The 15,429-nt window shown below is 36.7% G+C and overlaps 1 protein-coding gene across 1 annotated transcript in view; it reads left to right on the top strand.

The window, feature by feature from the left end:
- DACH2 (dachshund family transcription factor 2) overlaps nt 1-15,429 on the top strand; it is a 986,384-nt gene that overhangs the window by 788,393 nt on the left and 182,562 nt on the right. Inside the window, exons 11-12 of the mRNA XM_068963180.1 lie at nt 6,385-6,531; nt 9,041-9,111. Of these exons, the coding sequence (XP_068819281.1) occupies nt 6,385-6,531; nt 9,041-9,111 (218 nt within the window). The remainder of the gene's footprint in view (nt 1-6,384; nt 6,532-9,040; nt 9,112-15,429) is intronic.

The following is a 15,429-nucleotide window of genomic DNA, read 5'->3' as shown; positions in this document are numbered from 1 at the left end:
GAATCCCATGTCAGGATTACCAGCCTGAGGGTCTATAAAGGAACTGAGAATCCACAGGGAATCCAGCCTTGCAAGCCAGAGGGATTTGATTATAGGACTTCCACAGGACTGGCAGTAAAAGAGACTCTAGTGTTGGGGAGCACAAACAAAATCTTACACATACCAAGACCCAGAGGAAAGGAGCAGTGAGCCCACAGGTTGTTCAGTCACTGTCATGTTCAACTCTTTACAACCCCATGAAATGCAGCACACCATGCTTCCCTGTCCTTTACCATCTCCTGGAGTTTGCCCAAGTTTATGTGCATTGAATCAGTGATGCCATCTAACCATCTCATCCTTTGCTGCCCTCTTCTCCTCCTGCCTTCAATCTTTCCCAGTATCAGGGTCTTTTCCAATGAGTCAACTCTTTCCCTCAGGTGGCCAAATTATTGGAGATTCAGCATCAGTCCTTCCAAAGAGTATTCAGGGTTGATTTCCTTTAAGATTGACCGGTTTGATCTCCTTGCTTTACAAGGGAATCTCAAAAGTCTTCTCCAGCACCACAGTTTGAAAACATAAATTCTTTGGCATTCTGCCTTCTTTATTGTCCAGCTCTCACATCCGTACATGACTACTGGAAAGACCATAGACATGACTATATGGATCTCCGTTGGCAAAGTGACACACTGTCTGGGTTTTTCATAGCTTTCCTGCCAAGAAGCAATCATCTTCTAATTTCATGTCCCCAGTTAACATCCCCAGTGATTTTAGAGCCCAAGAAGAGGAAATTGTCACTGCTTCCACCTTTTCACCTTCTATTTGCCATGAAGTGATGGGACTGGATCCCATGATCTTAATTTTTTTTAATATTGAGTTTTAAACCAGGTTTTTCATTCTTCTCTTTCACCCTTATCAGGAAGCTCTTTAGTTCCTCTTCACTTTCTGCCATTAGAATGGTATCATCAACATATTTGTGGTTGTTGATGTTTCTCCCAACAATCTTGATTCCAGCTTGAAGCTCATCTAGTCCGGCATTTTGCATGATGTGCTCTGCATATAAGTTAAGCAAACAGCATGACAGTAAACAGCCTTGTCATACTCCTTTCTCAATCCTGAACCAGTCATTTGTTTCATGCAGTGTTCTAACTGTTGCTTCTTGGCCTGCATACAGGTTTCTCAGGAGACAGGTAAGATGGTCTGGTGTTTCCATCTCTTTAAGAGTTTTCCAGTTTGTTATGATCCACATAGTCAGAACCCACAGGAGATTGAACAAAATCTACCTGCTAGTGTTGAAGGGTCTCCTGTGAAGGCATGAGTTCACAGGGGCTCACCACAGGGGTGGGGGCACTGGCAGCATCAGACCAGGAACATCCCCCTTGTCTTAAAACCCTTATGGACTTCACTATTAACCCTAGATATGGAACTCATAGACCCCAAGGCTGGCTTTTCTCAGGCCAAACAATTAACAGTGAGGGAATGCAACTCCACCCATCAGCAAGTAACTGGTTTAAAGCTTTACTGAGCAAGGCCTTGCCCACCAGAGCAAGACCTAGTTTTTCCCATCGTCAGTCCCTCCCAGCAGGAAGCTTGCACAAGCTTCTTAGCTTCATCCATCAGAGGGCAGACAGAAGAAGCAAAAAGAAGCACAGTTTCACAGTGGCTAAAACAAAAACCAAATTATAGAAAATAATTATGATGAAAAAGCAGAAAGTTGTGTCCCAGGTGAAGTGACAAGAAAAAAAAAAAACAGAAAAACAACTAAAAGAAGTGGAAATAGGCAACCTTTTAGAAAAAAAGAATTTAGAGTAATGATAGTGAAGATGAGCCAAGATCTCAGGCAAAAAATGCAGAAGATGCAAGAAATGTTCACCAAAAGCCTAGGAGAACTAAAAAGAAACAGAAATGAATAATACACCAGAAGGAATTTATAGAATAACTGAAGCAGAAGAACTGATAAATAACCTGGAAGAGAGAATTGTGGAAATCATTGCTCCAGAACAGAATATAGGAAAAAGAATGGAAAATGAAGATAGCCTAAGAGACCTCTGGGACAATATTAAATGCACCAACACTCACGTTATAGGGGTCCCAGAGGGAGAAGAGAGAGAGAGAAAGGACCTGAAAAAATGTTTGAAGATATAATAGCTGAAAAATTCTCTCACATGGGAAAGGAAATAATCAACCAAAGAAACCCAAGGAAGCACACATTAAGACACATAGTAATCAAACTGACAAAAATTATAGACAAAGTTAAAATATTAAAAGCAACAAGTGAAAAATGACAAATAACATACAAGGAAACTCCCTTCAGGCTATCAGCTGATTTATCAACAGAAATTCTACAAGCCAGAAGGGAATGGCAGAATATACTTAAAGTGATGAAAGGGAAGAAACTGCAACCAAAAATACTGTACCCAGCAAGACTCTTATTCAGATTTGATGAAGAAATCAAAAGCTTTCCAGATAAGCAAAAGTTATGAGAATTCAGCACCACCAAACCAGCTTTACAACAAATGCTAAAGGAATTTCTCTAGGCAGAAAACATCAGAGAAGGAAAAGACCTACAGAAAAATAAATCCAAAACAATTAAGAAAATGGTAATAGGTTCATATAATTACCTAGGAAAATTACCCTAAATGTAAATGGTTGAATGCACCAACCAGAAGACATAGACTGGCTGGGGGGATGAAACCATGTGCATGTATGCACTTCCACTTGTTGACACCCAAGATTGTATGTAATTATTTATATTGTTGTTAATCATGTTCCCATTATGGCTTGAAATTGTAATTATCTTTTATTTTTTGTCTAGCTATTGATTGTAAAAACTGATAAATATCTTTCACTATTTAAAAAAAAATTCCTTATGTATGAAATGCTTACTCTTTGGCAAGAAAAGCACTAGATTCTAAAGGTATAAGATAAATAACACTCAGTTCCTATCCTTGAAAGATTTACATTTCAAAGGACTAGCACAACCAATCAGTTAATTTTAAGACAAAGTGGCAAGAGCAATGATGTATTTATATATGTTTATATAGAGAGAGAATAGTTAATTCAACGTGGTGCTCTGGGGATTTGATGGTTGAGGAAGGCTTTCTGATGCTGCCACTAGAATCTGAGTCTTGAAGAATTATTAAGCCAAGAAAGAAAGGGCATGGAAGTACCTGAGTGATTTGTTCATTCTGCACCAATGAGCATGACTACACAGTCCATGGACTTCTCCAGGCCAGAATACTGGAGTGGGTAGCCGTTCCCTTCCCCAGAAGATCTTCCTAGCCCAGGGATCGAATCCAAGTCTCCCAAATTGCAGATGAATTATTTACCAACTGAGCCACCAGAGAAGCCCAAGCATGGAGGCCAGAAGCCTCAAACATGGGGAACTATATGTTTTTTTATTATTATTATTACTGTGGCTTTGACTTTTATAAAGTAAATGTTGAGAGATGATGCAGAAAGTTGAGGCTAAATTATAAAGGAAATTTTTATTCATGGAAAATATTACCTTGGATTTTGACCTGTAGGTTATGGGAAGTATTAAAAGATAAACAGGGGAATGATCTGGTCTGATTTTAATTAGACAGAACACTCCAGTGTTGGGAATAGATTAGAAGGGGACTTAGAGTAAGGTTAGAAACAAGGAAGCTATATAAAAGGAGATTGCCCTCAACTAGACAGTGGTGAAGAGGACTGAAATAGGGTAGCATATGCATACAAAAGGGAGAGAATGAAGAACTACTGTTCAGAAATAGAAATAACTTTCTAACAATGGGTAGACATTTGATAATCTGCAGACATGGATAAAGAGACTAGCTTGTATCAAAATAGAAGAAAATTCGAAATTTTACTTTAACCAATAATTTCCACCTCTTCCTTATAGTTTCCCTAAAATACTATACAGCAGCAAGTGGTTATTGTGTTTTTAGCTTCTTTCCTTTCTTTGCTTAATCTATAGAATGATCACAAACCAAACGTTAAGTAAGAGTTAAAGAGTATGAAGGAGAGGCAAAAAAGGGAGAGAAAATTTACAACCCACATGCTGCTGCTGCTGCTGCGGCTGCTGCTGCTAAGTCGCTTCAGTTGTGTCCGACTCTGTGCGACCCCATAGAAGGAAGCCCACCAGGCTCCCCCGTCCCTCGGATTCTCCAGGCAAGAACACTGGAGTGGGTTTCCATTTCCTTCTCCAATGCATAAAGGTGAAAAGTGAAAGTGAAGTCGCTCAGTCGTGTCTGACTCTTCGCGACCCCATGGACTGCAGCCTACCAGGCTCCTCCATCCATGGAATTTTCCAGGCAAGAGTACTGGAGTGGGGTGCCAATGCCTTCTCTGGCAGTGATTTTACAGCCCCATAAGAAGAAAACCTGTCACTGCTTCCACTTTTCCCCTTCTATTTGCCATGAAGTGGTGAGGTCAGATGCCATGATCATAGTTTTTTCAATGTTGAGTTTCAAGCCAGCTTTCACTCTCCTCTTTGATCCTCAAGAGGCTCCCTAGCTCCTCTTCACTTTTTGACATTAGGGTGGTGTTATCTGCATATCTGAAGCAGTTGAAATTTCTCCTGACTATCTTCATTCCAGCTTGTGGTTCATCCAGCTGGTATTTCACATGATGTACTCTGCTTATAAGTTAAATAAGCAAGGTGACTAATCTGCTACTGTGAAAGAATAGAAGGCAATTATGAATTATTATGATTGAGTCATAAAAGCACATTTCTTTTATAGGAAAATTATGTATACTAAAGTAACAAATAATTGTGGGCTTCCCTGGTGGCTCAGTGATAACGAATCCACCTGCAATGCAGGAGACATGGGTTTGATCCCTGGATCAGGAAGATACCCTGGAGGAGAAAATAACAACCCACTCCAGTATTCTTGTCTAGAAAATCCCATGGACAGAGGAGACTGTCAGCTTGCAGTCCATGGGGTCTCAAAAGAATCAGAAATGACAGTGATTAAACAACAACAAAAACCAAATAATTATATGTTTAATATACTAACACTCACAAATTGATTTATGAAAAACTACATACATTAAAATTGGCATCTAACTTTCAGGGATCTACCTATACTGATTTCTGTTTACTCCTTATAGACTCTTCAGGTCAATCTTTGTAATTGATACCACATCTATTTTCTTTTAAAAATTCCTAGACATAGTAGATGTAATATTGTACAATTATAATAGTAAAATCTTTTTTATGTTTATTCTTATTTATCAGCCTTTTATTAAAAATGGAACAAAAGCCATACATTCTCAGTGTCTTTATTTCAAGATTTTCATCTTATTACCTTAGTCCTCTGAAATAAGCACACATTTAGATGAGTAACTGACTCTTTTCAAATTGTGAAGGTCATTTATATGAAAAGACATTGAAATGTGAGATAAAGCAATTGAAATTCAAATTAGCATCATATTCAGTTTACTGTGATTGAAATATTTTAAATGTATATATTTTAACTTTTTAAATATCATATAATTTATAATTTTGCTTAGTGTTCCTTGAATAATTTTCTATTGCCATGATATTAATGTTCTTAATTTTTAAAAACTGATTTTGAAAGAATGTAAAGGTCGATTTGCTTAGAACCCTGTTAGAGCCCTGCTGTGTACCAATATAGTTACTAAAGTTCACTAATTCTATTTGAGAAATTATCACAGATTTCAAGGTTTCAGAGTATAGTAACAATTATACATTAGGGCAGTTAAACTTTCTTGTTAGGATATAAAGCCTTGAGAGTTGAGTTATAATTGTAACACTTCATTTCCTTTACTATTTATGAAAAATGCTATTGTGATTTTATAGATTGCTTAATAAAATGATTGCTTAATATTATTCTCTTTAAAATGTGTAGATAGGTTCAAATATAAATATATGGAGGGATGCAGAGTCTGATGATATGTGCATATACTTAAAAAGATAGATATTTTCCCTTAAAAGTAGTAATATCTCAGAGAAATAGACCCTAGACATTGTAAGTTTTAAAAAAAAATACCATGTTTGAAACTCAATAAATATTTTCAGGATTTTTTTTCTATTTTTAAGTATGTATAGGAATAACCTGATAAATAATAAGAATACTTTTCTTAACAAGTTTATAAAATATTTCATGTTATCACTAAATTCATGTAGTGAAAGTAGAAAACAGTTTTCCAGTACTACCACCAACATTGTACAAATGCATGTGTATTATAGAGCTTACTTACTGGAGATATGAAAGCAATAACAAATCAGTTATATCATTGAATACTCTTTGGTTGGGTCTAATGGTAACTGGAATCAAAAGAAGCTAATCATACATTTATATATCTACCTGAATCTGTGTCTATTTTTTATAATTTATCAAAACTGGCAACTTGATTTCAATGACCAAGTCTTTGAAAACTACTTCCCTTTCCATATTTTAGCTACCATGCAAAAGCGCCTAAAGAAGGAGAAAAAAGCAAAGAAAAAACTACAAGAAGCCTTGGAATTTGAATCAAAGTGCAGGGAGCAAGTGGAGCAAGCACTTAAGCAAGCCACTACTAGTGACAGTGGACTAAGGATGTTGAAAGGTAATGTGTGAATTGGAACTTCACAATCAGGGTACACAAAGGGGATGGGCTGAGGGAGGGAGATGGAGTGAGAGAGACTTTGTCCAGGAACAATTAATACGTCAGGGCTACCCAAGTGGCTCAAATGGGAAAGAGAACTGGGTTCAATCACTGGGTTCAATCACTGGGTTGAGAAGATCCCCTGAAGGAAGGCATGGCAATCCACTCCAATATTCTTGTCTGGAGAATCTCCATGGAAAGGGGATCCTGGAGGGCTACAGTCCATGGGGTCACAAAGAATTGGACATGAATGAGTGACTAAGCACACAATTAATACATCAATTTGAAGCCAGGTGTTTTAGGTCATTAATTAAATCTGTCAAAATAATCCCTGTTCTGGGAGATAAAAATATAATAGCTTAGGAATAACAGGAAATCCTCCTGGTTTCTGCAGAAGTAATATTGATAACTTCCCTACACTTAAAATGCATTTTATCTTCATTCATGTCAAAATATGCTAATGTTTGTTTTAATGTTTCATTTATTTTAATGAGCTTTAAGAAGGCTGGTTCCTTTAATGCAGATTGTATCAGTGATGAGGGCTTCAAGAGTGCCTGGCTGAAAAAGAATGTTCTAAATAAATGACTGGAGCTCCTATGAGAACAGGTGCTTCTCATGAAATCTCTTAATTCCAAATTTTTCTGATTCTGTTTTAAATTATGAAAGTCTACAACATAATTTTATCTCATAGGCTATTCAAGTTCTTCTTTCATAGCGTATTAACAGCCAGTATATTTAACTGATATGTGTATATAATAAGGATAAGCCTAAGAATTTTATACATGTATGGACACATATTCCATACATGATATGACACAAGCATGAACTGAGTGTTTCTTCAAGTGCCATATACTAAGAATGAATAGAGAATTCCATACAAATGTTCAATCATATTTTTACCTCCTAAAAATTCAATTCCCTTTTTGCTGTCACTATCTTAAATCATTGTCATCACAATCAATAGGAATACAGAAATATATTATTAGCTCATGACAGCCATGCCTCATTGAGACACAGAAGAGAGAGGATAAATAATAATACATCAATATCTCATACTGTGGAGCATCTTAGACAATGGCAACCAGAAATGGAGCAAATGTTCAGTACACTCATTATTTGAAGCTCTGAAGATGTAATTCTGAGGACCCTTGAGTTTTTTTATATATTTGAAATCCACCCATATGTGAATTCCACTGTAGCTCCAGTGTTCTCTGTTATAAAGGAAAAGCGTCTGTCTTTACAGCGTGTGGGTAACTTGTATTCAAATCATTTCTTTCTCACATTAATCCTTGATGACATTGGATGATACATAAGCTTCTGTTATCATATTACCCAAGGGTGTCTGAGTAATTTATATACAGAAATGGACATATTAAACTGTGTTTCATGAGTATGAATAACTTTTAGATAATAATATTTAAAATTGAAAATAAGAAACCCGTCTCCTTGTTTCTTCTCTTCAAGTTTTTTGTTTATTTGTTTTAAACAATTCATGTATCTCTTGGCCCCAAGAGCCAGTACTAAATAAAGACCAGAAATCATAGTTTGTGTTTTAGTGTTCATGTACATTTACCATAGAGATAATCATCATCTATCACATTTCACAAATGGAAAATATACATAAGAATGGGGTAATTATATTAACTTTTTCCTTATTCCATAGTCAGGGCATATTACCTGATAGTCTGAGGGGTTTTTTATGGATAGATTATTTTCCTGAGATCTATCCCTAGAGAGTAAAATGAATAAAGAAGTATTTACTATGTACCTGGAAATATATGCCCAATTGTAGAATTCAGCTAAGGTTTATAATCCTCCTTCTTACTGTTATAGGAAAGGGGACCCCTTCCAGGGTACAAGAGTGAGCTCTTGCCTAACACTTGGCAATGGATTGTCCAAGGAAGCACAAGTTACTTTATTGGGAACGGGCCCCCTTGGTGGAAAGTAGGAGGGTAAGGGAACACAGGAGAACTGCTTTGCCATGTGGCTCACAGTCTTGGATTTTATGATAGTTAGATTAGTTTCCAAGTTGTCTCTGCCCAATCGCTCTTGACTCAGGGTCCTTTCTGGTGGCATGCACATCACTCAGCAAAGATAGATAGATTCCAGTGAGAAGGATTCTAGGAGGTTGGTAGGACATATGGACTGGTATTTCCTCTCTCCTTTTGACCTTTCCTGAATTCTTCCAGTTGGTAGTAGCTTGTTAGTTCTGCATTCCTTACCAGGACCACTTTTTGTAAGATAACTCATGCATGTGGTTACTATAGTGCCTGGCCAGGCTGGGAAGTTTCAGTCAGTGGTTCTCTAAACACTACCATTAAAAATATATTGACATAAATAAAAAAATCAAAATGCCACTCACAGTCTCATGTTTACTATAGGACCAAGATCCTGGCCAGTTGAGAATTTTTACTCAAATGGAGTCAGGAAAAATAGAATATACCTTAATCTTGAGTGTCACTTCTTTCAGATACTGTGATTCCAGATATTGAAATAGAAAACACTGGAACTCCACATGATAGTACTGCTATGCAAGGTACAGTAAATAGCGTACTTGTTTCTACAACTGCTTAATATGTGATCCCAGAGGGTTGGATGGGGATGAGCTCCTTTGTTGATACTTTTCATATAAGTAATGTAAATAAATAAGTTAAACTTTTCTTACTTCATGATAGGGTAAAAATCTATAATGTTTATTGAGACTATGTATTTCGGGACTAATAATTTTACATATACAATGTGAGCAATTTCTTGTATGTTTACTTGTTAAAAGAATGTATATTTATAAGTTAGGCATATTCTAAAAATACAAAATGTGAATATAATTTACCTTTTTAAAAGTGTACAATAATACAGTTTTTAAATCTTGCTACTTTACTGTTTTTAAGACACTGGTACAATAATCATAACCTATCAATATTTGCAAAGTATTCTAGGCAACATTTTTATCAATATTTAAGTTCTGATGCCAAATTTAGATATTTTAGAAACTGACAAAATATGAAAATAAGAGCAGGACTTGTAATTCATAATTTGTAGGATTCCCATAACTGCTTAGATACTTTAAAATATTTAAAAGTATTTAGTACTAAGAAAATAGACAAAACAAATTAATATAGAGTCTCATTGGAGTGCAAACACGACTAAAAATAAAAATTGAATTTGACCACTGGAGTTTTTCTGTGTCTTTCTAATGCATTTTTCTAGCCCTCTGTATGAAGATTACATTTATTTTCATATTCATGTCTCACTCTAATAAAAAAAAAAGAAAAAAAGAGCAGTTATCTAACTTTCAAAAAGGAAAAAACCATAGAAATGTTGCGTTTTGGAGGTTTAACTAATCACTGCCTTTCCATGGTGTAATGTCTGGATCAATATGAAGACAACCGAACCAGATATGACCAAAAGATCCATGTGGGTTTGTCTGTGGATCACCATGTTATGTGGCAGTTTCAGAAAATTTAGAAATCCTCACTTATGAAGTTTGGCACATCATCTTTGCAAATTCAGGAGTGTCAAAGTTCATGGATCTTCTGGGAATGCCTGATTCTGCTGCAGCTGGATAGACTTAACTAATGTATTAACTTTACTAGGTGTGGAAACATGCATGTGTAGCTCATAAAGCTTTATTTTTGTCTTATGCCTCTTTAGCTTACCTACTTTCTTCTCTCAACTTAAAGGCTGTGTCTGTGTGAGCAAAGCCAATTTGAGTGAGACTCAGTGTTTATCCAATCAATTTGCCACTGTGAAATTTATAAATAACTCCCCTCTAGTTGTGGGCTACCACTGTTTAAGGTTGCCACAACAGGTCCAAGGTAGGACTAAGCAAGTCTGAAGCATATGATCCCTTGTGAATCTGTAAAACACAAATATACACTGAGTCTTTAAGGAGTGTTGAGCTTGATTGGCCCCTTCTTTAAGTGAGATATAAGGTCATCTTTGGAAATGTAGATGGTAAACCATCAGCAGGTTGTATCTTTATTATCTTTAATCTTATACTCATCAAGAGGCTTTTTAGTTCCTCTTCACTTTCTGCCATAAGGGTGGTGTCATCTGCATACGTGAGGTTATGGATATTTCTCCTGGCAATCTTGATTCCAGCTTGTGCTTCTTCCAGCCTAGGGTTTCTCATGATGTACTCTGCATATAAGTTAAATAAGCAGGGTGACAATATACAGCCTTGACGTATTCCTTTTCCTATTTGGAACCAGTCTGTTGTTCCATGTCCAGTTCTAACTGTTGCTTCCTGACCTGCATATAGGTTTCTCAAGAGGCAGATTAGGTGGTCTAGTATTCCCATCTCTTTCAGAATTTTCAACAGTTTATTGTGATCCACACAGTCAAAGGCTTTGGCATAGTCAATAAAGGAGAAATAGATGTCTTTCTGGAACTCTCTTGCTTTTTCCATGATCCAGCGAATGTTGGCAAGTTGATCTCTGGTTCCTCTGCCTTTTCTAAAACCAGCTTGAACATCTGGAAGTTCACAGTTGACATATTGCTGAAGCCTGGCCTGGAGAATTTTGAGCATTACTTTACTAGCATGTGAGATTAGTGCAATTGTGTGGTAGTTTGAGCATTCTTTGGCATTGCCTTTCTTTGGGATTGGAATGAAAACTGACCTTTTCCAGTGATGCAGCCACTGCTGAGTTTTCCAAATTTGTTGGCATATTGAGTGCAGCACTTTCACAGCATCATCTTTCAGGATTTGAAACAACTCAACTGTAGATGGAGAAACAGTGGAAACAGTGTCAGACTTTATTTTTTGCAGCTCCAAAATCACTGCAGATGGTGACTGCAGCCATGAAATTAAAAGACACTTACTCCTTGGAAGAAAAGTTATGACCAATCTAGATAGCGTATTCAAAAGCAGAGACATTACTTCGCCAACAAAGGTCCGTCTAGTCAAGGCTATGGTTTTTCCTGTGGTCATCTATGGATGTGAGAGTTGGACTGTGAAGAAAGCTGAGCATGGAAGAATTGATGGTTTTGAACTGTGGTGTTGGAGAAGACTCTTGAGAGTCCCTTGGACTGCAAGGAGATCCAACCAGTCCATCCAGAAGGAGATCAGCCCTGGGATTTTTTTGGAAGGAATGATGCTAAAGCTGAAACTCCAGTACTTTGGCCACCTTATGTGAAGAGTTGACTCATTGGAAAAGACTCTGATGCTGGGAGGGATTGGGGTCAGGAGGAGAAGGGGACGACCGAGGATGAGATGGCTGGATGGCATCACTGATTCAAAAGACATGAATCTGAGTGAATTCTGGGAGTTGGTGATGGACAGGGAGGCCTGATGTGCTGCAATTCATGGGATCACAAAGAGTCAGACACAACTGAGCGACTGAACTGAACTGAGCTGAACTGAATCTTATACTCACCATTCACAGCTATTTGTTGTGTGTATATATATATATATATATATATATATCTGTGTGTGTCTATGTGTGTCTATGTGTGTTTCCTCTGTCCATGGGATTCCCCAGCAGTGGATTGCCATTTCCTTTTCCAAGGGCTCTTCCCAACCCAGGAATCCAACCCAGGTCTCCCACAATGCAGGCGGATTCTTTACTGTCTGAGCCACCAAGGAAGCCCATGTATCTTTATCTATATCAATCTGTGTTTTATATAAATTCCTTTAGTGCCCAGTAATAGCATCTTTCCTAACTCTGAAATAAAGATAAATTTTGAACTGTCCTAAAGTTAGTTCATTTCAGTGAAACAAACAGATAACTTATTCATAGAAGGCCAATTAAATGATATAAGGAAAAGTTACATTCACTATTCGGCTCAGTCTTTTATTTTAGTGAAGTGTGCAAAGAATGGCTTTTGATATTAACTTGTGATTAGGAGAGGGCACATTTAATATTTGTATTCAGTGAGCATAATTTTAATATACTTTCTTAGTTTTTGCTAGCTAAATATGAGAACATTAGGTCTACTTTTAAAAGGATTGAGATAGAATAATTTTAAAGTAAGGAGATTAACTTTTATATAGACTTTTCAAATTATAAGTCAAATTTTCTAGCATTTTTGGTTAATATTTTCCATATATATGGTAAAATATGATGGTTAATAATTCTTATTAAATATCTGCCTTTTCAGTTCTGTTCAGTCACTCAGTCATGTCCGACTCTTTGCGACCCCATGAACTGCAGCACGCCAGGCCTCCCTGTCCATCACCAACTCCCGGAATTCACTCAGACTCACATCCATTGAGTCAGTGATGCCATCCAGCCATCTTATCCTTGGTCGTCCCCTTTGCCTCCTGCCCCCAATCCCTCCCAGCATCAGAGTCTTTTTCAATGAGTCAACTCTTCACATGAGGTGGCCAAAATACTGGAGTTTCAGCTTTAGCATCATTCCTTCCAAAGAAATCCCAGGGCTGATCTCCTTCTTGATGGACTGGTTGGATCTCCTTGCAGTCCAAGGGACTCTCAAGAGTCTTCTCCAACACCACAGTTCAAAACCATCAATTCTTCCACACTCAGCCTTCTTCACAGTCCAATGCTCACATCCATACATGACCACAGGAAAAACCATAGCCTTGACTAGACAGACCTTAGTCGGCAAAGTAATATCTCTGCTTTTGAATACGCTATCTAGATTGGTCATAACTTTTCTTCCAAGGAGTAAGTGTCTTTTAATTTCATGGCTGCAGTCACCATCTGCAGTGATTTGGGAACCAAAAAAATAAAGTCTGACACTGTTTCCCCTCTATTTCCCTGAAGTGATGGGACCGGATGCCATGATCTTCGTTTTCTGAATGTTGAGCTTTAAGCCAAATTTTTCAGTCTCCTTTTTCACTTTCATCAAGAGGCTTTTTAGTTCCTCTTCACTTTCTGCCATAAGGGTGGTGTCATCTGCATATCTGAGGTTATTGATATTTCTGCTGGCAATCTTGATTCCAGCTTGTGTTTCTTCCAGTCCAGCATTTCTCATGAGGTACTCTGCATATAAGTTAAATAAGCAGGGTGACAATATACAGCCTTGATGTACTCCTTTTCCTATTTGGAACCAGTCTGTTGTTCCATGTCCAGTTCTACCTGTTGCTTCCTGACCTGCATACAGATTTCTCAAGAGGCAGGTCAGGTGGTCTGGTATTCCCATCTCTTTCACAATTTTCCACAGTTTATTGTGATCCACACAGTCAAAGGCTTTGGCATAGTCAATAAAGGAGAAATAGATGTTTTTCTGGAACTCTCTTGCTTTTTCCATGATCCAGCGGATGTTGACAGTTTGATCTCTGGTTCCTCTGCCTTTTCTAAAACCAGCTTGAACATCAGGAACTTCACGGTTCACGCATTGCTGAAGCTTGGCTTGGAGAATTTTGAGCATTACTTTACTAGCATGTGAGATGAGTGAAACTGTGCAGTAGTTTAAGTTATGTTGAATAGTATTCTTGATAAATATGGTAAAAATGAAAAAGTTCACATTCTCACCTTCCTTAGCACAATATATAAGTATGATAAATGATAAAGTTCATCTCATCAATTTATGAAAAACTAGAGTAAATTCCTTATATTAATATGATAATATCACAATTTAATATCTAAAAGAAATGGTTTTATGAGCAAAAATTGTTTTATTCTATTAACTAGGTGAATAGATGCCTGAAAATATTATCAGAATTAATCTTAAAAATAGTTCATTGAATCAATCCTTCAAATAATTATCAAAACATCCAATAATATTACTTTTTTGTTTAAGATGTTCAGAATTGAGAAATTACTTTTATATGTACCTATGAACTTGAGACAATGTTTAATGTTTGGTGGACATAAAATGCTATTTTAACCACTATTTTTTCTTTCTGCCTGATAATTTTGCTCTTTTGTGTTATCTTTCTTTTCTTTTGTGACTACTTTGATACTATTTTCATCTTTTTCACTTCCCTCCTTCTGGTTGGTGGTAGCTTGTTCCACATTCTTTAACAGGAAATTTTTAACTTGGATGATTATTTCCTAGCATTATCTGTGAGGGTCAATTCATGCATGCTAACACAATGCTATTTTCACAACCCATCTCCATCACAGCAAACAATTCCAGCATCAGTGACGTCTTTTTTCTTTCTATTGTCAATATCTCTGTTGGATAGAAATCATCATTCACTTAGTGCTCTTTCTTTGAAATTCAATTAGTTGCATTGTGACATTTCCTTAAGAGAGCTTAAAGAGGATTTGGAAGAATGTTGCTTGGCTATCATTCGAAGTGATAAAGTCATGTATAGTTTTATGATAATTTCCACTAACTGTCCATGTACTGCTATACTTATATGTATTCTTAATCTCTTCAGCTTAGTTATTTTATGGCTTTTATGCTTTGAGTGCTGTTTGACAGACAAGTTATTGTTCATAGATCACCTTCTGATAAAAGGATTTCTGCATTCCTTATATTTTAATGGTCTATATAGCAACTCCTCCTATATACTATAAGGTGATCAAAAAATGAATACACACCCATTCTGATAGCAGTGTCCACTATTTCTGGAAGTGAAGGATGTATACTAATATCCTCCAACCCAGATTCTCATAACAAAGCTAGAGGCCTGCAAGACACACATCAACTTGTCTTATCAACTAATCTCCTTTTCACATAAAATAAACATATCAGTTGTTATTAAGTGTACCTTCAGATCAATGATTTTTGCAAATGACACTCAAATACCATTTGTGTAGTGCAGTTTTGTTGATTAAAGCAAATTAAATTAGCACAACTACAAGTGAGATGGTAAAAACTAAAGCCAAACTGCAGTACCATTAGCTAACAAAGTGATATCTTCTCTTTACTGCAGTCTGCCATTTAGTTATTATCCTATTGGAAATCTAATTATAATCCTTTTACTCCCTAGTCAAACTTCACAGT

The sequence above is a fragment of the Capricornis sumatraensis genome, chromosome X (genome assembly GCF_032405125.1).
Source record: "Capricornis sumatraensis isolate serow.1 chromosome X, serow.2, whole genome shotgun sequence".
NCBI lineage: Eukaryota > Metazoa > Chordata > Mammalia > Artiodactyla > Bovidae > Capricornis > Capricornis sumatraensis.
This window is presented reverse-complemented; position numbering and strand designations above follow the sequence as displayed.